The 24,851-nt window shown below is 56.5% G+C and overlaps 1 protein-coding gene across 1 annotated transcript in view; it reads left to right on the top strand.

Moving 5' to 3' along the window:
* The window catches only part of PSD (pleckstrin and Sec7 domain containing), a gene marked incomplete at both ends in the record, with an annotated part of 33,702 nt that overhangs the window by 5,917 nt on the left and 2,934 nt on the right, over positions 1 to 24,851 (top strand). The window contains 8 exons of the mRNA XM_080347735.1: positions 1,477 to 1,917; positions 10,227 to 10,427; positions 10,907 to 10,987; positions 11,515 to 11,627; positions 12,424 to 12,482; positions 13,016 to 13,105; positions 22,649 to 22,692; positions 24,013 to 24,191. Of these exons, the coding sequence (XP_080203861.1) occupies positions 1,477 to 1,917; positions 10,227 to 10,427; positions 10,907 to 10,987; positions 11,515 to 11,627; positions 12,424 to 12,482; positions 13,016 to 13,105; positions 22,649 to 22,692; positions 24,013 to 24,191 (1,208 nt within the window). The remainder of the gene's footprint in view (positions 1 to 1,476; positions 1,918 to 10,226; positions 10,428 to 10,906; positions 10,988 to 11,514; positions 11,628 to 12,423; positions 12,483 to 13,015; positions 13,106 to 22,648; positions 22,693 to 24,012; positions 24,192 to 24,851) is intronic.

The raw sequence follows: 24,851 nt of genomic DNA, 5'->3' as shown, positions 1-24,851 counted from the left end.
CTCCCCGGCACAGCCCATCACCCTCCTTATGGATTCAAGGCACAAAATGAAGTCAGCGACATTAGCTCAGTTTAGTAGCACACAGCTGGGTGGTAAGGATAGTGAATGCACATTTGCATCTGTAAAGCTCATCTGCAGATGTTAAAGAGGTCTCTTCTGCCTTGTCCTCACCAGAAAGCTACCCCAGAGGTGGCTGCTCCTGGGGCTCCTATGAGAATGGTCAGAGCGCCAAGCAGTGTCACGCTGGTGGGTGACGAGAGCAGCCTCGGTCCTGCCTCACTTACCTGTGCCTGGCTTAGCCATGCTGCCCTTGAAGCCAGCTGTGATCTAAGGGAGTCGGGCTGCCAACTCTTGGCCTGCTGAAGTAATCAGGGCATGATTTTTGAGCGGTATGTGAAGGCTAATGAATGAAGATCATTTGGTGCTTGTAACAGCAATGCATTTTCTGAGCCCTCTGTATGAAGCTGTTTGTTCATAACAAATGTTATGACAAGCTGGATCAGTTCCTATCCTTTAATCAGAGGAGAGAGTGGCATAACAAGTGCTTTTCTGCTGCTTTAATAAAACGATAGCAGCTTATGAGTAGAGTAGGATTTTAGGGCTCTGTTTATGCTTATATGGCTGAAGCACTGATGTTCCCTGCGTTTGAAATGTCCCTGTTGTCACTTGCTCAGGAGGATGGGCAGGCTGTACTTCACCTCATTTACAGGACAAAACACTTAGGGCTTCAGGATTTAGAAACTCCTGTGTTGGAGACCTGCATTGGAGACAGGCTGGGCCTTTCTGCAGGGCTGATCCCTGACAAGATTATGAGCCAGGACCAAGCCTGGCCTCTAGGACATGCACCAGGTCAGGTCCCTGAGCTCAGAGCTGGGTGTGGGGCTCACTCTGTACTGCTTGGGGAAACCTGGGGCTCAGCATCGCATTGTGCTGGATCCCAGATGTCTCCTGGGATCAGCCAGCAGACCTTCCAGATGAGTGTTGGTCATGCTCTGAGCATGATGCTCAGCATCCATGGTGCTGCATTCATGGTGTCGTGCTGTCCTGAACAGCTTCAGGAGAAGCATTCTGGGTGTTGGGAACTTTGGAGGCTCATGGAAAATTCAGCCACTTCCAGATTTGGTTGGAAATGGAGCTGAACCACATCCTGCTTCTGGTTCTTGAGTCCTTTATTGGATCTAAGCTTGAGTGACTGGGAGCAGTAGCCATCTCATAAGCTTCTTATGAGGATGAGCCACTAAAGGAACAAAAGTCTGTGGCACATTAAAGGAGAAGCATATGTCTGGAGGGAGGCCAGTGCAGTCCCTCTTCCCATGATGTCTTGGGCAGGGGAGGCGTTTCCTTGGAGGTCTACAGATGTTCAGAGGAGATTCTGCCCTCCCCAGTTTCCTTCTGGAGCAGCGCCTGGGCTTTTGTTTTCGGACCTGGATCCCTTGCTCCTCAGTGACCAGTTCTTCTCACCTTCTTTCCCTCTAGGATCATGGACCGAGACACACAGGGTATGCTCAAGTCTCCAGTGCCCTTTCTAGGGCACAGCCTCTCTAAGGATGGTATGGACTCTTTCAGCAAGCATTTTGAGAGCATCATGGAGTCCCATCGAGCCAAAGGCACATCTTACACCAGCCTGGACTCCATTGACATCCTCTCCTCCCCAGCCCACACCCACGGGACCTTTTTCACCTTTGACCTCCCAACCCTCACTCCAGAAATACAGGGACAGATCCGAGACAGCGCCAAGCTGATCGAGGAGAACTTTGCTCCTCTGGCTCACTTGGAGCCGGACTCTGGGACCAGTTCAGCCACAGATGCCCCCTGGACAGAGAGGGAGGAGGAGCAGGGAAGACGAAGAAAGTGTGCTCGGCACAGCCCTTGCCGCTCAGACGACAGCTTTGGTACTCCCTTGGCCTCCAACATGAGGTGAGTGACCAAAGTTGCTTGCTGTCCAGCTGGGCCACCACAGCTCGATGTGGAGTCCACCCCTGTGTGGTGTATTTTGCAGCCAGAGCCTAACTTATGTTCCTGGGGAAGAGGGGGAGGGTCAGGACTGGGTGTGAGGGATTTTCTGTGAAGTGGCTGATCAGGCCAGTGATCACCATGGTGTCGTGGTAGGTGTGTCAGTGGCAGCACATCTCCTTTTTAATCTCTGCCAGCTTTGTTGGTGCTGGAGCACTGTGAGGTTTCCTCCAACCTAGCAAGCAGAGAGTCCCAGGATTTCAATCCCGTGGTGGTTCCCATTGCAGGAGAGTCTAACATCTATGGTGGCTGTGGGGAGAGGCCAGTCAGAAGTCAAGTACCAGTAGAAATTCCACAACCTTTCCCTCCTGGAGGCCAAGACTTCCTGATACTGCTGCGCCCCTCGCCATCTGAGTAGCAGCCTCCTGTTTCTTGAAGGGCAGGAGTCCCATGGTCTTGTACCAATTGTCCTGGCCTCCTGAAGCTCTTCAGCCTTGTGTATGCTGGGAGATGGAGTGCAGAGATGAGCACAGCCCACCAGAGGCTCCCTGTACATTGCTCCAAGCCTGCCTGCACCTAGGCTCCAGATGGCTGCCCCATGCCTGGGGAGATCTCTGGTGGAGAGGGCTGGGGGAGCTCAGCCCCACCACTTCCAGCCTGTCCCTAGATGAGACCATGTCCAGGCTGAGACACTACCTTCCTGCACTCCTGCCCCTTCCATCAAGGACTTGGGCTGAGGCACTTGTGACGTGGCAGGTTGGCAGGCCACATCTTTTCACTTTTCCAGGGTATGCTCATCTGGAGAGTGGTCATGTCTGGTCTGGAGGTCAGGTCTGGCCCAGTGGGTCAGCTGCAGAGCTGCTGGCTCTTGGAGAACTTGGTGTCTCAGTCATGGCAGTGCTGACCTTCCTGTTTGCATTGCCTCCCTGCAAGGTTTCTGCCCAGTGACTTCCTGTGCAATACCAGAGCCTCCTGAATCCCTCACCCGCTTTCTAGGCTTTGGTCTTTTCCATACCAAAATGTTTTGGGTTTGGTCTTTTCTAGACTAAACCTGTGTCATTTCTGATCGCAACCTGTACCATCCTCGTAAGCTCAGCTTGGAGGGTTCTGGTGGGGATCCGAGCTCTGTATCTTCTCTGGTGTCTGCAGTCAAGAGAGGAGAGTGGGGTATTGCATCTGTGATTTTGGGGCATAGAGACACTGGGTTAGGCCTTCCCTTTCTTTGGGACACTGAAGCCAGGGACATGGTGGCACAGAGACCAGGCAAGGTTTGTGCAGTAAAACTGGTGAAGTCCGAGAGGCACGAGGCAGCGAAGGGTGGGAGTATCCAGCCACGTTCAGTGCTCTGTTCAGGAAGAATTAGCTGCTTCTTCCTCTGCTGAGGCAAGGGACCAAAACAGGGCACCCTGGAGAAGCTGAGAGGACAGTGTTTGACTTACTGTCCACAGGGTGCCATCATACACAGCAACACTGCCACAGGGGCACAGGGAGGTGCGAGGGTGCAAAGACACAGCTGGCAGCTGGAACAGCAATAACGTGGCTTATCAGAGGTTTTTCCTCCCTGGTTGACAGTCAGTGGAGTGCAGAGCATGCCAGCAGTGCCGAGGACGTAGCAGCACTGTGCTCCCCTCCTAGCTCATGTTTCAGAGCACCACTGTGCTGCGGCACAGGCCATGGAGGGGGTGATGTGGCCCCTTCAAACTGCCCTGGATCTTTGCTGAGCCCACCTTTGTTGAGCCTCTTGCCTTCTCCTCTCGCAGCCCTCACTAGCAGCAGCACCTCTGCTTTGGTGGCAGGGAAACCCAGTGGCAGCCCTCACTGCACTCCCTGGCCTGGGTACCTGAAGCTTCACAAGTAGTTTGAAGAACTGTCTCGGCTGGTTGCTCAAAGGTTCCCATGAGCTGAGGTCAGCAGCTCCTGGTGCCTGTCAGGGCTGATCTGCTTGAGTGAGGAGTGTCCTTGTGATGCTCCCATTAAGGGGTCTTTAATGGAAATTGCTGGAAAAAGGAGCTCGGAAACCTCTGCAGCCATCATAATGCAACATCACCTGTGCCAGCATGGCCAGAGCAGAGGATTTGCCACCAGCTATGGTCACAAGCAGTACAGACCGACTGCCACCAGCTCAGACGGACTGGGGACCCCAGGCAGGGAGGCTCTGCGTTGGAGGTTGTGCTTTACACTGGCTGTTGGCCTTAAGGTTGGCAGAGGTGACCTCGAGCTGCAGGGCTTTGGCACAAGGAGTGACTGGTGATGAACACCAGCGGGTCTAGACCTGTGTGTGCTGCCCTGTGGCTGTCCTTCTTGTGCTCCTGAAACCTCTGATGTTATTTGTTACAATGGTTGGGGTCTGGATGACCCTGCAGCCTGTGATCTTCTATCTTTCTCAGTGGCAGGAACACCCAAGTTGGTGTCCCCCACAGCTGGTGGCCTTGGTTCTCGTAGCCTCATGGCTCACACCAAGGCTCTGGTGTCCCTCAGCACATGATTGTCTGAGACCACACTTTTATCTTGACCTTGTGCATGGGGAGTGTGCCTAAGTGCAGACCTGCCAAGGCCTCCTTGGGCACGGGGATGCCTCTGCCTCCTCTAGTGGCCTTGGCTAAAAGGGAGGGAGCAGTGGCTGAATGGCAAGGGTCCCAGTGTGGGACCCCCCTCCCCACCCGTCCAGACCAGAACACATGGCATGGCGGCATCCCCAGTGAGTGAGAAAGTTATTACCCCATTTAAGCGGGAGGTGAAGGTGTGCAGCCCCCAGCTCTCCCTGGGCAGAGGGCTGCAGTTAAAGCAGTCTGTCCACAGGCTGTGATGGTCACCTGCAGAGCGTACATGGGGTCAGAGCCCTTCAGGGCTGGCGGGGTCCCTCTGGGGCTGGTGGGGCTGGCCAGGGCCAGATGTGGTGCTAGCGTCCCCCCAATCCAGCCACCCAGCTTCCCTTGCTGTCCCACTCCCTCAGAGCAAGCCTTGGTGCCAGGCACAGCTGCGCTGGTCCCTGAGCAGGGCCAGTGGAAGGAGAGGACGTGACTTGCCCGCCGTGCCACCCCCGCGAGAGGTGAGCGAGGCACGCTCTGCCGCGATCTGAATCGGGGGCGTCGCCTGAGGTGGGACAGAAAGAAGGGCAGGCAGGAGAAGCAGCAGCAAAGCGGGGGGGTCTGCGAAGTGCCTGGTGGAAAGGGTCGGATAGCGCAGCAGGGGCAGCGCGGCCGCAGCCTCGCTAGAGGGAGAGCTCCGCCGCGGAGCTGCGGCTGCGTGGGAGGAGCGGGGAGCCCGCGGGGCCGCGCCGCCCGGGCGGGGGATGCGCCGGGAGCCCAGCCTCTCCCCGGCCAGACCGCGGCTACTGGCGTGTGCTGGAGCGCCGGGGCCCTGCCAATAAGCTCCGCTGTGTTTCTTTATAAGGTCCCTTTTGTTACGGCAGCAGTCGGTGAGCCGGTGCCCCCCCCGACCCTCCTTCTCGAGGCCAGCGCAGGTCTGTCAGCTGGCCTGAGCTCCCAGTTGGCACTGGGCAAACTGGTGAGATGATGTCCTCAGGGCTGTACACAGTTTCGGGCCCAGTGGGGTGGATTTGGGGTGTGATGTGGGAGGGCTGAGCAGAGTAAGGAGGGCAATGAGGAAAGGATGGAGATAGGGGAAGGGAGGGATGGTGTGGGATGGGAGCACAGGAGGCAGACAAGGGTGGGTTGCAGAATTAAGAGGTGTCCCCAAAAGCACTGGCATGGCAAGAGATGGGGCACAAGCCTTGGGGAGGAATTCCTCCCAGGCATTTCTATGTTGAGCCATGGAGGGCAGCAGGAGCTGGGGCACAGGATGCGGTCACAATGCTGGGGGCTGGGGCAGGCGCTCCATGGCATGGAGGATGGGGGAAGCGTGGGAGGGTCCCAGGGCTGGCTAGGCTCAGGCACAACACATCCCCATGGGGTGCAGGCAGTCGTGTCAGGTGTTAATTCCAGCCCCTGGGTCTGACCCAGAGCCCACAGGCTGGGCTTTGCCCAAGGATCTGAGACACCCAGGTTTCCCTGCACTACCCCATGGCATCTGTGTCTCTGAAGAAAAAGACAACCCTCCACCCAGTAGGTGAGTAATCAGATTTTAAGACTTTCAGCTGGCTCCAGAAATTATTTGGTGGGACTGCAGAGTTAGCACCTGTCCTCTGCAGGAGTGGTTGTACCCCCTAGAAGAGGGGCTGGTGGGCTGGGGTGATGGAGAACAGGCAGGCATCTGCAGAGAGAGCTGGTGCTGCGGGGAGGCTCTGGAAGTCTGCAGAGAAACAGGACTGAGGAGGAGCACAGCTGCCCAAAGTTTGGTCCTACCTGGATCTGGCAGCAGTAATGCTGACAAGTGCTGCTGTGGCCGGGTGATTTGAGGACCACATTAGACTCCAGAGCTGCCAGAAAGCAGGACCAGCCCTGCCTGTGATTGGAGGCTGGCCCAGCTGACCTTCAAGTGTCCTCCCAGCCCTAACTTGAATTCTGCGAGGAATGAACCAGCCTAGATCCTGGCTGTCATAAATCAAAGTCACTCCACTGAGACCAATGGAGGGAACTGCGTTTATTTAGCTCAGCCAAAGATCCGGTCTGGTACATTCTTAGCAGCAATATTAGGCAGGCTGGGCTTGCTTGGCAGAGGCATCAGGCATCTAGCCATGTGTGTGGGGCATTGGGAATTGAGTGCAGAGTGCTGCTCTCCCCCAGGCACGTGCCACTCACACACTCGGACCAGGCTCCCTGCCCTGTCCCTTCATGGTGCAGGACGCAAAACAGCCTCCTGTGGGAAGCAAGTGGCACTTGGATTGTGGTTGGAGGTTTTGAGTTTCTTACAGAAGGTATCTTCCTGTAAATGTGTCAGGCAGGACCCGGACAAACCAAGAGCTCAGCTGAGCACCCCCAGCTGTAACCAATGGCCACCCAGCCCACCATGCAGATACATCCCTGTTAGCAGCCAGGAGCTGGAGGTCAGCCCTCTGGAGCAGGCTTTGCTGAGATAGTGCCTTACTGCTGCCCCACATCCTGAGGAAATTTGCTCCTGATTGCTGACAGCCATGGAGAGAACATGGTGCCAAGCATGCCCAGTTTGTGGTGGCAGGCTGGAGAGTACATTGGTGCTCCTGCAGTGACATCCTGCATTGCAGCCAGGGAAGGAGCTGTGGTCTCTTCTGCTGGACTCCAGGCAGTTGGCCAGAGGAGAAATATTGGGGTGAAATGAGGATCTGGCTCCAGGAAAGGAGTATTTGGCCCTGAGAAGGAACATTTGGACCCTGGAGAAGTATCTGGCCCTGAAGAAGGAGTTTCTGTGGTACACTGGCCATGAGCAGGACCATGGTCCCGCAGCTGCTCCCCAGGGCTGGGAACACAACCCCATCCTTGCACTGAGCTGGGCTGGGAGGTGGTTGGGAAAGAGCCTCCATCCCAGTGCAACCCATGAGCTGGATCATGTGCCTTCCTCACAGAGGTCCCCAGAAGTGCCTCGCTGCTTCTGACATAGATGCTGGGGACCCAGGCTCTCCAATGAACACCTCTGAGGTGGCAGGGGGCCAGCATGCCTGGTGACATGGTGGAAAGCAGGGCCTGTCCTAGGCAGGCAGCACAGAGAGGGATGAGCTAGCGCTGGGCACACTTGGGGATGACTCACTTCAGGCACGCTGAGAATGCTCGCACAATACCAAATTTGATCTTTGTTCCTTAAGTGTGGGACAGTTCTTGGGTTGAAAATGTATCTAATGTAGAAAATATTATCTCACTGTTTCTTCAAGCCAAACTGAAATGTCACTTTAGAAAGTACACTAAAAAAAACCCTACCCTGAGACATTAGCTCATTGGCAAGAAAATTAACATCACCTCAGTTGCCTCAGACATGGACACATCTCCTTGTTCTGTTCTCCATTTGCTTGAAGACTGGGCACTTGGTTTTCACTCTTTAAGCTGCACATTCTCCAAGAGAGCTGAGGCTTTGAGTGGTGACAGACGGTGCCATGAACAGGATGCTCCCAACATATTGAGGCTAATAGTGCTTATTTAACAGTATGAGTGGCTGGAGTGTTGGAAGAAAACCTGTTTCATGGCATGGCTGGGGTCACTTGCACAGACTAGTGCAAGGTTATGCTTCACTGACGTAAAGCTCAATGTCAGAATGGGGACTTGGTGAGGGAGAGGACAGCAGATCACACTGGTACAGTTGCTTTAAGACCCAGGCTGTGATCCCTGCATGCCTATTGCAAGTAGCAATGCAAGAACTGCAGGCACAGGTTGGAAACCTGCAGGAAGATACAGATGTTGAAGGACAGAGAGGTTTTGAAGATGGCCCCATGCCTACATGCTCAGCACTAGGTAGGAAAGCTGAGGAGCACAGCTTGGGAAGAGAGGTCATGGGGGGAGACTCAGAGCTCTATCTTTTCCCCCAGAGGCACCAGCAACTGGCCGTGTGAAGAGGACAATTTCTTAGGGAGGATAGGCAAGGTCCAGAAGGGTATCAGGAGTTTTCACTGATGATGAATGAGAAAAAATGAAAAGGTCTTCAGAGAGCTACTGGACAGCCACTTGCTCTGGAGGGGCAGCTGGGCCATGGGGAGTGGTGGTGGGGTGGCCTTGGGTTTTGTAGCTCAGCCTGTGGCTGGAGAAGCATCCTTGGAGCTGCTGGACTGGGAAAGAGACAGTGCCCATGCCCCTGTGATTGCAGCTTGTCAGCTTTAGAGGCAAATACAGACATCACAGTCCATGGCTGGCCAGTGCCAGTTGCTGGGATGGATTAATCTCCTCTGCTGCTGGGAAGCAAAGAGCCTGTGAGCCCTGTCCTTGGTGGAGGACACAGTGGCTGCAGCTGCACGAGGAGCTGAAGCGGGGCTGAGACATGCCCAGCACTGGCCCAGCAGCACCAAGCCTCCCTCAGGACGGCTTTGGCCCTGCCAGGCAGCACTCCTGGACACAGCTGGAGGGCAGTGGGCACCAAGGTGCATGCTAGCGGCACCTTTGGATACAGCCATTCTGTTTTGGGAGGAGGAGAGGTTTGCTGTTCCCACCAAGGCGGTATGGGGTGATGGACGGGCTCCCTGGGGAGAGCTGGGGCAAAATGGGCACAAGTGTGCCCTGGGCCACCCATCAAGGTCTTACCACGGTCACCATCCGGTGCTGCCAAGCTCAGCGCTGGTCCAAGCCAAGTGCATCTCCCTGAAGACTTGTGGGGCATCAGAGCTGTTTTCACCAGGGAAGTGTCTGGCCCATGGGTCTGAGTGCAGAGCAGCTTCCTCCACTGCACGCCGGCTGGGGATGTCAGGGTGCTGGGAAGAAGGTGCCTGAGCGTCCCCTGAGGCACAGGGCAGCCTGTCAGTGCTGTGCAGGGCTCCCCCGGGACAGGCAGTGCTGAGCAGCGGGGAGGCTCGTCCTTCATGGAAGAAGCAGAGCCTCAAGGAGATTGGCCTGGGTAATTGGCTCAGGAGAGCAGGCCTCTTAAAAGTCAATTAGAGACTTTTAAAAATAAATCAGACTGGAACATTGCGAGGACTGCCAGAAAGTTTGGGCGAGGTCAGAGTCGCTTAACGTTTGTTGTTGATTAGATTCAACTAGTTTTTTGGTTGGGATAACTTCTGCGTGGCTGAGTCAGCTTTGGGGGCTGAGCCAAGAGCCGTTCTTAACGTGGCCATTTAAGGCATGGTGGGCTGAGAGCTGATGGGCAGCCTGAAGAAGATAGTACACCCCCCTGGGAGACTGAGAGGGTTTCCTTCGTTTTCACCCTCTCTGTCTCAGTTTTCCCTTCCATGAAGTGCTTTGAAGTGGGTGGGTGGGAAGAGGCGAGTGAAAGAATTATAGTTGTCTTCTTTTGGGTAGAAACTGCGTTCAAGAGAGGAGCACAAGGAGTTTATCCAGGTTAAAAAATGAGTGTGGATCTGTAGAACAGCATGTGATATGCACATGTTTCTGCTCCAAGTCTCTGCTACGGCTGAGCTTGGCAGAGCCTGAGCCCACAAATGCAGTTTCACAGGCTCAAGTTCGGGGACTTCAAAGCAGTTATCCTGTCTCTCCACATCCAGTCTGGACACGAGTTTGAATGCCTTGGCCTTGTCACCAGTCACTGCAGCTGTCCTGTCACCCCACCTCTCCTCCAGCTGCATCCCCAAACCTTCCCTTAGTTCCTTGACCTGCCCTCAAGTGTCTCTAACCAGTGTTGTTCATCCTGAGACCCAGCAAGTGAGCAGCTGGTCTCCAAAGCAGTTTGAGGAATCTGCATTTCCCAAGAGTGGGGAGAGGACCTGTAGGCAAGCTAATGTTGAGTGTCCCTTCCCATTGCAGTGACCACCCAATGAGCCAGCTGGTTTTGGACTCAGACTCAGAGATGGACAGCGTGGAGCAGCTGGCCCTGGGCAGCACAGACACCCTCTCCAACGGGCACAAGGCTGATCTGGAGGCTGCCAAGCGCCTGGCCAAGAGGCTCTACAACCTGGATGGCTTTAAAAAAGCAGATGTGGCCCGTCACTTGGGGAAGAAGTACGTGTGGGTATTCACAAGGAACGCCCATTCTGCAAGAGGCTCACCTGCACCCCTGGTGCACCTACAACTGCTGCCCTTGCAGGGCTCTGGTCTGGCAAGGAATAGCTGGCAGGAATCCTATGAAAGTCTGAACCCTATAAAGGTCTGAACACCCCAGAGACATCCAGGGTTTGGCAGCTTTGTACCATGACTGCATCTTGGATGCTTCAGTAAGGTGTCAGGGCAAGGGGATGGCTAACTGACCTCTTGTGGGCCCTTCCAGCTCAAGCTTTTCCAGTTTCTCTTACATGCCCAGTATTCCCATTGGATCTGTGGGTGACCCCTCTGAGTTTTGTGGGAGTGTGAGGTGTCTCTGTCCCCAGAATGCTTCCCACAGCCCTGGGGAGCTCCCACCATCCTGGAATCCACCTCACCCCTGTGTGCCTTTGTTTGTCCCCACAGTCTGTTTGATCCCACACTCACTCCCCTCTTTTCTATTTCAGCAACGAGTTCAGCAGGATGGTGGCAGGGGAATATCTGAAGTTCTTTGTGTTCACAGGGATGAGCCTGGACCAGGCTCTCAGGTCAGAGCTGTGTGTGTGTATGTGTGTGTGTGTGTATGTGTGTGTGTGTATGTGTGTGTGTGTATGTGTGTGTGTGTGTGTGTATGTGTGTGTGTGTATGTGTGTGTGTGTGTGGTGACCACCTGAGTGAGGTCCCAGCATGCACCCTGCCCTCTGCACTCACACAGAGACCTGCAGAAGTAGGCAGACCCCAGTGCTCCCACCTGCAGATCCTCTCACCTCTTAAATAGGGGAGGTGATTCCCAAAGTGATCTCGCAGCCACACAACCAAGAAAGGGCTCCCCTAGTCTTACCTCAATGATCAGTGCAGTTGGCTGGAGGTCTCTGCAATGTGCCAGCAGGGTATGGTGCTGTGGGCTTGGAGGGGACTCCTGTAGCAGGTTGGGTGGCATGTGTGACAGCAGAGCATCATCTGTCACACAGAGGGGTCTCCAGACCAGAAAGCACAGCTCCACTCCTGCACAGAGTGGGTTGGAGAAGCTGCTGGTGGGCATCATGTGTGACCAACGCTGCTGCTGCTTCTACAGGTCCTTTCTAAAGGAGCTGGCCTTGATGGGAGAGACACAAGAGCGAGAGCGAGTGCTGGCTCATTTTTCCCAGCGCTATTACGAGTGCAACCCCAACGCCATCTCTTCAGAGGGTAAGCAGCTCTGTGTGTGTGTGTGTGTTTCAAGCAAGACCATCCATTCGTCAGCTTGGTGAAGGTGTTCAAACTGAAACCAGAGAATGGGCTGAGAGCATGTACTGAAGCCTTAGAAGACAGCCCCAGTTACAGAGAAGTCGTTTCTCTCAAATGGCGGGTGCTTTAGAATTATTTTTTTTTTTAAACCCGCTCTGGTTGGATCATGCAAAATTAGGGCTCAACCCATCCTTAATTCTGACCTTGAGCAGATTAGCACAAGAGGCAAGAGAAGGCCCCTCTCACCAGATAGACCCCAGCTCTCAGACCCTCGGCTCAGGGAACAGTCAGGTGAGAAAACTCGGGTACTCAGCACTCAGGGTGGCACAGTCACCTACTTTGTACCGTTTCACGTCTTTGCGCCTCTCCTGTGTGTGTCCACGTGCTGGGTCTGCTCTGGGCTGGCTCTGGGGCAAGTGAGGCTGGCAGGAGGCTGTGCTGGTCCCACCTTGCCGTGCTGGGGGCTCTGCAGGATGAGCTGCAGCGTCACTGCCTGGCTGAGGGGGCTGCCGGCTTGGAAGGGATTTTGTATGCTCAGGTTTGGGACCAGCTTTAATTCAGTGGCCTCCTACCTACTTGCCTGCGTGCTGCCAGCACCGCGCTGTCTGCTGTGTGCCCCACGTGCCCAGAGTGGGCGGCTCAGGGCTGTCTTGTGGGCTCAGAGCCCCTGTGCCCTGCCTGAGACGCTGAGAGGCTGGAGCACCAGCTTCAGAGCCAAGCTAGGGGCTCTAATTCCTGTCCTGTGCTTATGCTGCAGATGGAGCCCACACCCTCACCTGCGCCCTGATGCTGCTAAACACAGATCTGCATGGACATGTAAGTTCCTGCTGCAATTGGCCCCTTCTGTCTCTGCACTTTCTGTCCCCACCACTCTGAACCGTAGGTGCTGGAGGAAGAGTGGGGACTTGCAAGGACAGAGCCATGTGAGTAGGAGGCACAGGACCCTGGGCCTGTGAGGGCTGGTGACCCCTAACATGGCTGGTGAGGAGAGAGGAGAAGGGCTGAATGAGAGGAGGGGCTGGTGAAGGAGATTGGGGCGTTGGAGGAGACACACTGAGCTGGAAGATGTGGAGGTGGGATGAGGACAGAAGGGGGAAGTGGGCAGGGAGAGAGAAGGTGGGAGTGGGACTTCAAAACCAGCTGCCCTCAGGAGCAGGTAGCACCCAGCTTAGAAAAAGGAGACTCCCAGAGTCTAGGCAAAGCCGGCAGCTTCACCACACCTGCAAGCAGCCTCCCTTAGACCTGGCTGGCCCATCATCCCACTGTTGTTCTGTTCCTGGGCTGTATGACCCACTCCGGCCAGCACTGGCCCCTGGCCTGAAGGTAACCCTCATGTTTCTCTCCCTCAGAACATTGGAAAGAGAATGTCCTGCTCTGACTTCATTGGGAACTTGGAGGGACTCAATGGAGGTACTGACTTCCCCAAGGAGTTGCTCAAGGTAAATTCAGTCACTCTCCCTGACCAGCCAAGGGGCAGGAGCAAAAGTGAGAGCTTTGGGTAGGATCTCATGGATGGTTATATGGGAGGCAATGAATGTGTCTGTGTCTGTCCTCATACAGGAAATATGGTGGTTTGTTGGCCTGCAGCTTTCCTCCTGCCTTGCTGGGGGGAACATGGGGCTGTCCCATACCCCCAGGAGGATGGATGCTAGAGCTCTGACTGTGGTCCTGCTGCCCTCACTGCTCTTGCTGTGCCTCCATTGCCAGCAAGGGGGCACATGTGGGGCAGTTGATTAGTGTTGGTTTGCCCAGCTGCAGACAGAGGTTTTGTGGCATTGGCCCCATGGTACTCAGTCCTTCCTGGCTCCCTGAAGCACTGAAGCCCAAAGCTGTGGCCACGCCCTGGGACTGGGGCTGTCTCCCATGTCAGAGGGAATGTTTCTGATGACATGAGCGAGGCATGGCAATGGGGAGGGTGGGCTGGTGTTGAAAGCCCTGAAGCTGGGAACTCACTGCACTGGTGTGACTAGGGGACTCCTGCCTTCTGCCTGCCTGCCCCAGTTCTCAGCAGGGCTTGGCCAGGGTGGGCAATGTTCAGTGAGCACCTCCAGCCTTGGACTGCTGCACTTCTCTGGCATTGCCTGTTCTCGGGAGGGTTTTCTGAGCTGCCATTTGCCTGTCTTGGGCCCTGGGAATAGGTTTAGCTCCCATGGGATCTGCTGGGCAGAAACCATTGCTGTCAGTGCAGCACTACAGTTGGCAAATACTCATGATGTGGAAGATCGGTTCCCACAGGGTGCTGGACCCCTGATGGGTGGAGATGGTCGATGAAAAAAAGCAACTGAGGGTGAAAAGCTGAGCTCCCTTTTCAGCCTCTGTGGGTCTATTCCTAGCTGTGTCGCTCACCCCATCATTAAGAGGTTACCAGCAGCTCTCAATAGGGCTGTCCTCCCTCTCAGCCCACGCTTCACCAGTAAAAGAAGTTACTCAGAAAAAATTCTCCTCTAATTTTAAACTCAACTCCAGAAAAGGCTTTAAGCATCCGAAATGGAATAGGAACATCCAAAATGAGGGTCCTGAACACCTGTCCTCCAGTTCTACCGCTGCGCCTTGAAGCATCCGAGCTCCACAGGCTCCTCAGCGTGCTCCCCCTTGCAGCCTCCAGTGCCCCACTCTTGGGTACCCACACTTCAGGCACCGCTCATGTTAAACTTCACCCCCCAAATTACCAACAGTTTAACCAAGCAAGATCATGTTATCCCATCAGTTTCCAGCTAGTGGGAAATAGGGCAGTGAGCAAGTGCCACAAAGCTACAGGCTTTCTCTCATGGGTTGAGGCCAAGACCTTTATCAGGTGTAAAGCAGTGGGGGGAGGCTGCAGTGCTGCAGCACAGCCCTGCACAGCTCTGCCTGCAGCCCAGCAGTGGGGAGGCTGCTCTGCTAAAAATGGCCTGTTTCTTCTGCAGCTGCGGTGCTTCCCACCGCCGCTTTTCAGCCGCCTCTGTATGGGAGCCGTGCTGAGGAGGGGGAATGAAAGGCAACGCGAGGAACTGCGTGTGGGGCAGGCTGCAGCTCCTCACCTGAAGCACTGCTCTGCTTTGGGGAGCCCCTGCCCGTACAAGGGGGAGCAGGATCCCAGGGTGGGTGAGGTGGGGAAAGCACTGTTGGCCTGTGCTGGGGAGGGGGACAGCAAGGAAAGGTGTCTGAAGGGGCTGTGCCTCTCCTGGGCAGCCTTTGCCAGGCTTGCCCAGAGAAGACACCCTCTCCTTTCTGCCAGCTGCTTTTGGCTGCCCTCCCTGTGGCAGCCTGTGCTGGTCCCATTTTTACCCCAGTTAGGATGCTGCCCCCTCAGCGGACCTGGCTGTCGGCTGTGCCTGGGGACTGAGGCTCCTGTGCAAGTGTGCCGCACAGCTGGCTGACTAATTTTAGCGCTCTGGGAGCACACGCATTTCCTAAGGGCAGCAGGGGAGGGGAAGGGCTGACGGGCCTCAGAGGAGCTTCCCAAAGCTCAGGGCTGGGTCTTGGGCAGTTCCACTAGTGCAGAAGAATGGTCCTGGGGGCTCTTCCCAAGCCTGCCTGGGCAGATAGTGCAGATTGCTGCCCCACAAGCTTCAGAGCTGGGGGGCTTGAGGTAACCCCCACCCACAGCACTCCCTGCCAGGGAACAGAAACAGCAGGAATAGACCCATGCAGAGCCTGGGTGCTCCCCTCGTCTCTGACTGCGAGGAGTCCCAAGACAAACGCAGCACGATGCCTGAGAGCGGGTGGCAGCTTGAGTCAGACGAGAACTTTATCTGCTACTAGATAATACATGTAAACAATCCCAGTTTTATGCAGAAAAAAATGAAAACACTTGAAAGCTTGTGCTTTCACAGCTGAGCACCACGTCCCCCTCACTGGCAGTGCCTCGCCATGCCCTGCACGGCACTACTGCTGGAACTAAGGCAGTGATGCCTTACCAGCACTCAGCTCCTGCTGCTGGATACACTTTCTTTTGGCTCTGAAACCTGCCCTGGAGAATCATGCTTCACAGGCAGAGCTGCCCAGCTCTCCAGCTTGGGTATTCTCCCTACCTGGGATAGGGAGCTGCACCAAGGATATAAGAACCCATATAATGTCGTGCCCAAGGATGCCCACGTCTGCAGGCTTGGACTCAAATTTCTGTGGCCAAACAAAGGCCGCTGCTGACCCTGCAAGGGCAGAGGTGAAGTGGGACATGCTGGAGCTGGTGGTATTTTGGTTAGCTCTTGAGATGTTGTTCTCTTCTCTTGTCAGTGTGATTCTAGCCCAGGCCCTGTGGGATTTCACTCACTGTTGCTGGTTGTCTGTCATATTTCAGATGTGGATTTGGCCTTTACATGATCGATTGTTTTATGGAGCCTTAGGTCTTCCCCTCCTTCCTTAACCTTTTAGCTTAATCTTATTCTTTGCTGGCCAGTACCAGCACAGTAGGGCCAAATCAGGCCACATTTCTCCACAGCACTGCTTAGGGATTGCAGGAGTGAGCCAAATTTGTGCTGCCTTTCAGTCCAGGAGCAAGAGCACTTCACAGATGTTAATGAATTAAACCTGACAATGCAGTCGGGTCTGGGGGAGGAAGGTAGGATGTGCCCCCACCTTCCAGCTTGAAGGCACAACTGCAGGGCTCACACACTCAGAGTGCTGGGTAGGTGATTAGCAATGTGGGAAGAAAGCCCTGGCTCCCACCTCTGAGCTGTAATCACAGGAATGATTGCTCAGTCTAATCCCACAGGCTATGTCTTTTTTTTTCTGTTTCTCCTGGGAGTGATACGCTGCTCTCCCTGTCTCTTGTGGCTCTTCCTGGCCTCAAGGGCAGCCCAGTATGTCTGATGCACCAGGCACCCATGTCCCCTCCCTCACAAGTTTTGCTCAGTGATCGCTATGCCGAGCAGTTAAGACAGAGTGGAAAATTTCCCTTTCTCCACTGGCCACATCTCCTACTCAGTCAGGCCTGACTAAATAACACATTGATCCTTGTATCTTCAGCAAGGATACCCAGTCCTTTGCTTATTCATGGGAACAGCTGATCGGAGCATCTACATCCTGCCCTTAACCAGCTGGGCAGCTCTAGCTACTGATTCCTGTGGCCTGACCTCGAAGGAATGGGCAGGAGAGTTAAGTGTGGGGTGGACACTGAAGACGAAAGGTCTGAGATCTACCAGCTCAGCCCTTTGGAAGTCCCTGGTGCAGGCTGGGCTGCAGCAGCAGCTCTGAAGTCTACCTAGCTGGCAGAGTGGAGGTGCTGCCCGCCCGATGGAGCCCAGGAGGCCCCCGAGATGTCACCGGCCACCTGCTCCCGCTCTCGCTGCTGGGGCGGAAAGGGGGCAGGGCGGGCCAGCTGATGCAGCGGGGGCAGCTCCGGCAGCTCGTGTGGCATCAGCGCCGTGACTGCTGCCCCGCGGCGGGGGCTGCCCGCCGCTGTCCCCGCGGGACCGGCTCGGCTCGGTTCGGCTCGGCCCCGCTCGGTTCGGCTCGGCCGGGCGCCGCGGGTCGCCATTGGCTGCGGCGGGCGGGGCGGGGCGGGGCCCCGCCTCTGTCGGGCAGCAGCCGCCGAGCCCTGCCCGGCCCGGCCCGGCTTCAACAGGCGGCGGCGGAGCGGGCCGCGGCAGGCAGGGCAGGCAGGGCCGGGCAGGGCCGCCGGGCACCCCGCCGCCCTCCCCCCGCCGCCGCCGGCAGGATGATCGGCGTCAACAGCATCAACAGCAGCGCGGGGCGCATGCGGTCCCGCTCCATGTGCTCGGTGCGCTACGGGCGCAACTACCGCGGCGTGGAGACCTTCTGCTACGGCTGGCCCCAGCGCTCCCGCACCCTCAAGCCGGTGCTCTACACCGACCTGGTGGTCAGCCGCCTCCAGAACCGCCGCAAGAAGAAGCCGGTAAGCGGCGGGCCGGGGGAGCGCGGGGTGCCGCGGAGGGATGCGCAGCGCCCTGCGCGCCGGCGGGAACACGGGCGGGCGGGCGGACAGACGGACGGACGGACATACCCGGACAGCCACCTGACTCCTCCGTTGCGAGAGCCTCAGCCTTGGCATGGATCTAGCGAGCAGCCAGCCTCATCTCCCTCCCCAGCCTGATTTCTGCGGAGCCGGGTTCCCATCAGCCACCCTCCGCCCGAGGGTCCCCGCCTCCAACCCTGCCATGCACCCCCCAGCCCACCCCGAGCACGGGGCTAGCAGGAGCACGGCAAGACCCGGGTGACATTGCGCCACTTACGATGACTTGACAGCAACGCTTGCTCGAAAACATTGCTGGGAGAAGAATCCAGGACAGAGCCGTACCGCTGGGACCAGCCCTCCAGCTTAGCTTAAGTGACAAGCTCTGCGGGCTCCTTGCCAAGGGCTGTGCTGAGCCCTGCCAGCCCGGCTGGGGCACACTGGCACCCGGCTGGAGTGGCAGGGAGAGCTGCAAGGCAGCACAGAGGGGCAATACTGCAGCCCAGGCTCCCAGCCGAGCAGAGCTAGAGAGGAAGGAGTGGCTGCCTGGACAAAAAAGGGCTTTTTACTGCCAAGAGCTTCCTTGCTGTGAGCCAGCATCCGTTTTGGAGGTATTATCCTGGTGTGTGTCAGTCTGAGGTGGGGAGAAGCGTACAGGCTGTCTCTGGGCACATCCTACCTCGGTTGGGTGTCTGCCTTTGGTGTAGCAGGGAAAGAAGAGTCCTCACCGGTCCCTGCGCTGCAGGCAGGGTGGGGCAAGGCAGGCAGGGGTACCCCAGAGCCACCTGGGCTGCCCCCATGGTCAAAACCAGCCCAGTGGAGACATCAGAGCCATGCCAAGCGACAATGCTGTCGTAGCGCAGTACAGTCTGGGGGCAGCATTAAGTTGTGACGCACTCGAATGGAAATATGCAGTTGGAAGGGAGACGCTCAGTTGCTGCTTGCTGCGCTGTGAGGCTGTGCTGGGAGGGATAGATGGGTCTGCTGTCCTGGGGTGGGTAGTCAGCTGGGCAAGGAATGTTTTAAAAGATGTTGGTGCTGCTTATGATGTTGTTGAGTTGAAAGCATGGGGCAGGGGTGGGTAGCTGGCTCCTGCTGCTTGCTACTTACGCCTGCAGCAGGGTGGAAGGTGACACCACACAGAACACTGTCCCCAGGTCAGCCCACCCAATGGGGAAAAAAGTCTGTCCCCAAATCACTCTTCTCTGTGTGTATGCAGCAGCCCCTCTGCAGTGGAGGGGGGGGACACGGGGTATGTGCAGCAGTGTTGGTGTGTACGAGGTGGTGAGTTGTTCTTGAGCATGGGTTGTGTGTGCTGGGGAGGCATCAGGGGTTTTAATAAGGGACCTGACATAGGTATGGTTCCCACTGATATATGTCGCTGATCTGATGGTGCCGTTCCTATCTGCGCAGCTGGGGAGTCTGGCTGCCTGGGGGACCTGACAGAGCTTTGTGGCTGGGTGTAGAGAAAGATATTTTGCTAAGGAAAAGTTGGGAAAAGCCAGCAACTGAGCTTTTGTATTGAAATGCTGCCATGCACTGAGAAAGGCAGAATGACTGCAGGGAGGGCGCTTGTTGGCTGTGAAGTCTGTCTTGCAGAATGTCACACAGCTGTGGCTGGTCACAGGGATGGCAAGAGCAAGGGGAGCCTTGATCAGCACAGGGCATCTTGCAGCACTTAGAGCTTAGCACTGTGTTGCTTAGCATAGGAACCATCAGACTGGAAAGGGGACATGTCTGTAAGAGTTATGATCCATAAGAGAGGAACCCCTGAAAGGGTTAAAACCCTCTGCTGGATGCCTAAATTCTCACCTCAACCCTCTTCTATTACTTGGGTGCTGCGCTACAGCCCTTGGTACAGTCCTGTATGTGTCAAAGCTGTGTCCAGGCCAGCTTGGTGCCTGGCTCCTTGGATCAGCACTGGATCTCCACTGTGGTCTGCTCTGAGCTGAGTAGCTGAAGAAGGATGCCTTCTCCTTACCCTGCCTGTGTAGGGCTGTCTCCAGCAGGGCCAGTGTTAGGGCTGGGTTGGAGCATCAGAGCCACCTGCCTCTTGCCCAGTGCAGCCCCCACTCCTGCTGGAGACGTTTGCTGGAGCAGGACTCTGGGATGTCCTGTCAGCCTGCTTTTTGAGAAGGAAGGCATCAAAGAAGGATGTTGTTGGTTCAATTAGAAATCCTGCTGGGACAGTATATTTGTAGGTCTCTTCAACACTGCGCATGTCTAGGGCAGAGCTGGCTGGTGCTGCCTGCTGCAGCAGTGAGCTCATAACCGAGCGATGACAAAAAGCCCCGACTACACTTGGGGTCAGCCGTAGTGGCATGGAGCCAGTGCTCCGCTTTCTTGTGAGCAGTACTTGCAAGTTCAGAGCTGAACTTGCCTTTTGGCCCAAGAGGAAACTATGGAGCAAAGGCAGTCTGGAGAGAGGGACCTGCTGAGTGATTCAGCTGGTGTCTCTGGTCTCTGCTGATGTGGTTGCAAGTTAGGCTTCAGGAGCCTGCACCACCTTTGCTTCTCCAGCAGACGTGTTCTGTGCACCAAAGAGCTGGGACTGGCCAGAGGTGGTACTACCATGGGACCAGAAGAGCAGGATGGGCTTTGTGGCTGGAGTGCATCTTCTCAGCTAGGACTTAGGCTGAGTCCAGCAGCTTTGTTCTCGAGACCGGTATTGGCCGGGGTTAGTGTTTAGCGAAGCAGAGTCTTGGCAGGATTTAAGTGTAAACGTAAAGCTTTTCATTGCCCTCTCAGCCCTCCCAGCTTCCCCATTTGCAGCTCAGCACAGGAGTGCTGAGCAGCCCCTGCTCCCCGTCTCTGAGGTGAGGGTGCTTGGCAGCTGCTGCCTGCAGTGGGTTTGAGGGATGCTGTCAGGGCTTATAGCAGTGTGGCTAGAGCCTTTTGAAGCCACGAGGCAGTTTAGCCTTTGAAGTGTGCACTGACAGTCCCAGAGCCTGGGCTTTTGTAGCGCGATGCTCTGCCAGGCTGTGCTCTGGCACTGTGCCATCCAGAATTACCCCCCGAGCATCTTCTGACATCAGCTCATTCACTCAGCATTTAGCAGCAAGCCTCCCGCAAGCCCTGTGTGGGACTGGGGGCCACAGTCCCCTCCTGCAGCACCTCACCCTGTCCTCCAAAATCCACATGCAGCTGGCTCACGTCTCCCTTCCTCGGGGTGCAGAGCTGACCCCTCTCTATATTGTCACTGAGCTGGATGGAAGCCAAGCCACATGTCCCATCCTGCCTGCTCATTCTGAGGAGCTTTTCTGTGGTTCCCAGTCTCCATTCTCTGTGCCAGTTTTCCAATCTCCTTTTTGTGCCTGTTGGTTCTCAGCATCTCTCGGCTACATCCCTGGCAGTAAGATCCCTTTCCCTATGTTCCCCGTGGCAATTCCTTGTCATTCACATTGCTCTGAGATGCCTGCTTCTCCCCCTGCTCTTCTCCCAGGTTAGGTTCTTCAGGACTTTGGGTTGTTTTTTTATCTCCCATGCTCTTTTTTAGGTCTCTTTGCAACCCATGCTCCTCCAGCCACCTCTGCCAGCCCTCCAGCAGGTACCCCCTGCTCACACTTTAGCATCCTGCCCCTCTGGCACTGGGACTGCATAAATGGGGCTGGGATCTAATCTCCACTTGGGCACTGAGGCTGTACCTCATCTGTGAACCTCCTGTCTTCCCAGGAGGAAGTGAACCCTACTTTCTGCCTGCAGATCAGGGCGATCCCTTTCATCCTCTGAGAAACAAGCTGATGCTGTACGGCCATTCCCCTGACAGGGAAGTGAGGGAGGGAGTTGGTCCCCGCTCTGTCCTGGCCGCTGCGCCTCTTGGGGGAGTGGTGGAAGTTCCGTCCCCAGCCAGCGCTGGGGCCTGTCTGCTGGCTGGCTTTCCTGGGCCCCTGCACGCCTCCAGTTGTACTTTCTCAGCCACCAGCAAGATCTCTCAGCAGCAGTCTCTGGCCCAGTGATGGATGTTGACAGCTGCCTGAACAGCCTGTGCGAGACTCAATTATGTTCCTCCAAGGATGATGCCTTCCAGATCTTGCTCCGAAGCCCTCTGCGAGCGCTGTGTTGAAACCCTCTCCAGAGCCTCCCCAGCTGCAGAGCCTTGAAGAGCGGCTCTGGCTTGCACCCAGCTTGGACCGGACAAATGCTTGGGAGTGGGGCCCTGGAGCATCCTGCTGCAGGCAGGCTCAGCTTGTTCCTGTGCTGAGATGCAGACAGCGGGTCCTGCCTTGCTCAGCTTGGCAGTGTTTGGGCTGGCAGGGAGGGCAGGGTGCTTAGGGAAGTGCTGGGGACAGGGTAGGGACAGGCCACAGCCACCCTGAGCAGCAGCAGCTCAGCTGTAGGCAAACACCCACCCCGCCTTGACCAGCCGTGAGGTCCTCTGAGATCTTAATGAATGATAGTGTGCTGATGTCTGTGCAAGTCCACGGTCAGCACCCTGTTGAAGTCTCTCCCAAAGCTTAAGCGTTCTTCTGGGCAGCTTCCCACAGGAGCATCACATCGCTGTGGAGCAGTGGGTTCTACCATGAGCCCGCTTCTGCCATCCCAGGACAAGTGGCTCATGGCAGGTTGCTGGCTGTGGTATGTGGTGGCTTGGAGCTGCTGGAGGCGTTGGGCCAGGCTGAAGTCCCACCAGGCAGGGTGCAGCAGGTATATACCATCAAAGTCTAGCCCAAAGCCTTGCCTGCCTGGGGCCTGGGCCTCCTGAAAGCCAGGCCTTTGGCCAGCCTGGGACACCCTGGAGTGGAGAAGAGTGCATCTCCTGAGGGACTGGAAATGCTCGGTGTGCCTCGCTGTCATGCTGCTAATGCCATGCCACTGTCATGGGCAGGCAGAGGAGAGACTGTCATGGGAGACAGCCAGGGCTGTGCCCCAGCACTGTGCCCGGGGTGTGTGTGAGTTTGCAGAAGGTACCTGTAGCCCTGAAACAAAGACAGTCGGCTGGCCAGGCCAGTGCTGGACCAGGATGAACTGCCCTGGAGCTGCCTTAACCTCCAGTGCACCTGAGCCAGCCTGACGTCCCCATTCTGTCCCCAGAGCAGCTCCTTTGACCTGGCATCACTCTCCTGCTGATCCCCTGCTCTTCTTTCCACAGACACTGTACGGCTCCATCAAGAATGAGAAGCTGCAGTGGGCCATGTGAGTATGCCTCCTGGGGTATGCTGCTGTCTGGTGCTGGGTGGGCAGTGGCGCTGCTTTGCAGGCATCAAGAGGGGCTTCCTTGACCCTGCTGCCCTCCCCACCAGAGCATCGCCTGCCCTAGAGGGCCGATCAGCCACAGTCCTGCAGGGCTGTGAGGATGTGGGATGGGACGAGTTGAGAGGAGATGGGATGGAGGTGCCTGGAGAACTGTGGTGGCAGCGTACCTCTGGCTGCCCTGAGCACCTCGCTGGGGACCTCTTCCCCAGCATGCTGGGGGAAGGCTGCCTGAGGCCACAGCTCTCTGCAGTTTTAACATTGCTTCTTGCCTTGGTGGTTGTGCCCAGGGTGGGAACAGGCAGGCTCTAGGGGGCTTTGGCTGTGCTGGGGCCTCACAAGGTGCCCGTACCCTCGCCCACAGCTGCCATCTCCAGCAGCAGGAGCGGCAGCGCCCGCGCTGCGGGGATTAATCAGCCCGGTAGTACTGCCAGCACTGAGCCAATGCGCTCGGGCTGCTGCCATGGAGACGCAGGCAGATGCTGAGGGGTTTAATTAGCAGTGAACGGGTTTGAGGGTGGGGAGAGGCAGCAGCTCTGGGCTCCCACATCTTCCTGCCGGGCGAGGGGGGAACAGCACCAATGCACCCTGCCCACAGCACCCTGCCTGCAGTGCAGGGGCCATGACCTGGAGGGAGAGTGCAAGTGGGGGCCTGCCTTTTTTCATGCGCACCTGTGCTTCTGCCCTGGGGCTAGTGCCCCTAGAGCCTTTGGGGCTCCCTGCACCATTTAGCTGATGGCTCTGAGCCCCATAGCCTGACTGCTGCCCTGAAGAAGTGGGGACCACAGCCAGGCTCTCTCTTTGAGGGGGTTTTACTCTAGACCCTCTTTCCTGCCAGCTCCTGCCTATGAACCGGTACACCATGGGACAGTGGGGTTGTGGTGGTGCCAAGCCCCAGGGCACTGCTCCTCCATGGCCCCTGGCTCATCATGTTGGCCAACATTCCAACATGAGTCCCAGCCCCCTCAAAAAATGCTCCTAGGGCAGACAGGGACCCCACCCTGAGCCAGCAGCAGACACCCCCATGCCTTATCTTTGGGGCAGTCAGGCAGTACTATAGCTGCCAGCCTAGAAGAGCAGGGGCACAGAGGCACAAGTGGGTTTAGGATGCTCTCTATTGGTGACTGCTCAGCCTGTTCTGCTTCTCCTGCCCTCCTTTTCAGAAGCCAGGCCTTAAAATGGCACCAGCAAGTAGAAGGCTTGGTGTTTGCTTTCCCCAGCAAGGTAACAACCCCATTCCCCACCCAAATCTGTGCCTGGCAGAGATGAAGAGGAGCTGAGAAAGTCCCTCTCGGAGCTGGCAGACCCCAACCCTAAGTCCATCAAGCGCATCAGCAGCTGCAGTAACCCCTTTCTGGACTTCTCCCAAGACTCCAGCATCGCCACCTACAAGCATGGACTGTTAGTGCGCAAGATCCACGCTGATCCGGACTGCAAGAAAAGTAGGTGCCTGGGGAGCCCATGGGAGGGTCTCTGGGGTGAGAGGGCACCAGTGAGCTCCAGAAACCCAGCAGGGAGCAGAGCAGGAGTCATTGTGACATCTGACTGTGGCATCATGCCAGCCTCCAGCATCAGCCCCCTGTGCCCTGTCTGTGTGGCTGTGATGGGCATAATTGAGGCCTCAGGCTGGGGAGCCTGAAAGCCTCTCCCTGCCTGTCCAGCTCCACCATCAGGGCTGGGCAGAGGCTGAGCTGGCATCAGACAGTGCAGCCCTTGCCTGCAGTGCTGAAAATGGGAAAGTTGGGGTGGGCTCCCTGAGGCATGCACCCTTGCCTCAGAATAGTGGGGACAAGGTGTCCTGTGGTGTGGTAAACAAGCAGCACAGTGAGCTGCTGCTGGCTGGGCACTGCAATGCACATTCACTGTTTCCTCCTTAAAATCTGCTCTAAGCCCTGGCCATCTGATGTTGCCTTGATCTGATTAGATGCAGCCACACTTTGCAGCCAGCATTACCTGGTGGGCAGCACCGCCTCAGCCCCATCCCAGAGCGGGGAGGCAGCAGTGAAGCTGAGCAGGAGTGCTGAGGCAGGAGGGGAGCATGGTGAGGCGGGGAGCGAGGTGCGGAGCCCAGCGGTGCGGGCCCCAGGGGGTGGCATGCAGCC

This window comes from Nesoenas mayeri (assembly GCF_963082525.1).
Source record: "Nesoenas mayeri genome assembly, chromosome: 7".
Lineage (NCBI taxonomy): Eukaryota > Metazoa > Chordata > Aves > Columbiformes > Columbidae > Nesoenas > Nesoenas mayeri.
Note: the sequence above shows the minus strand (reverse complement) of the source record. Positions and strands in the feature narration are given on the sequence as shown.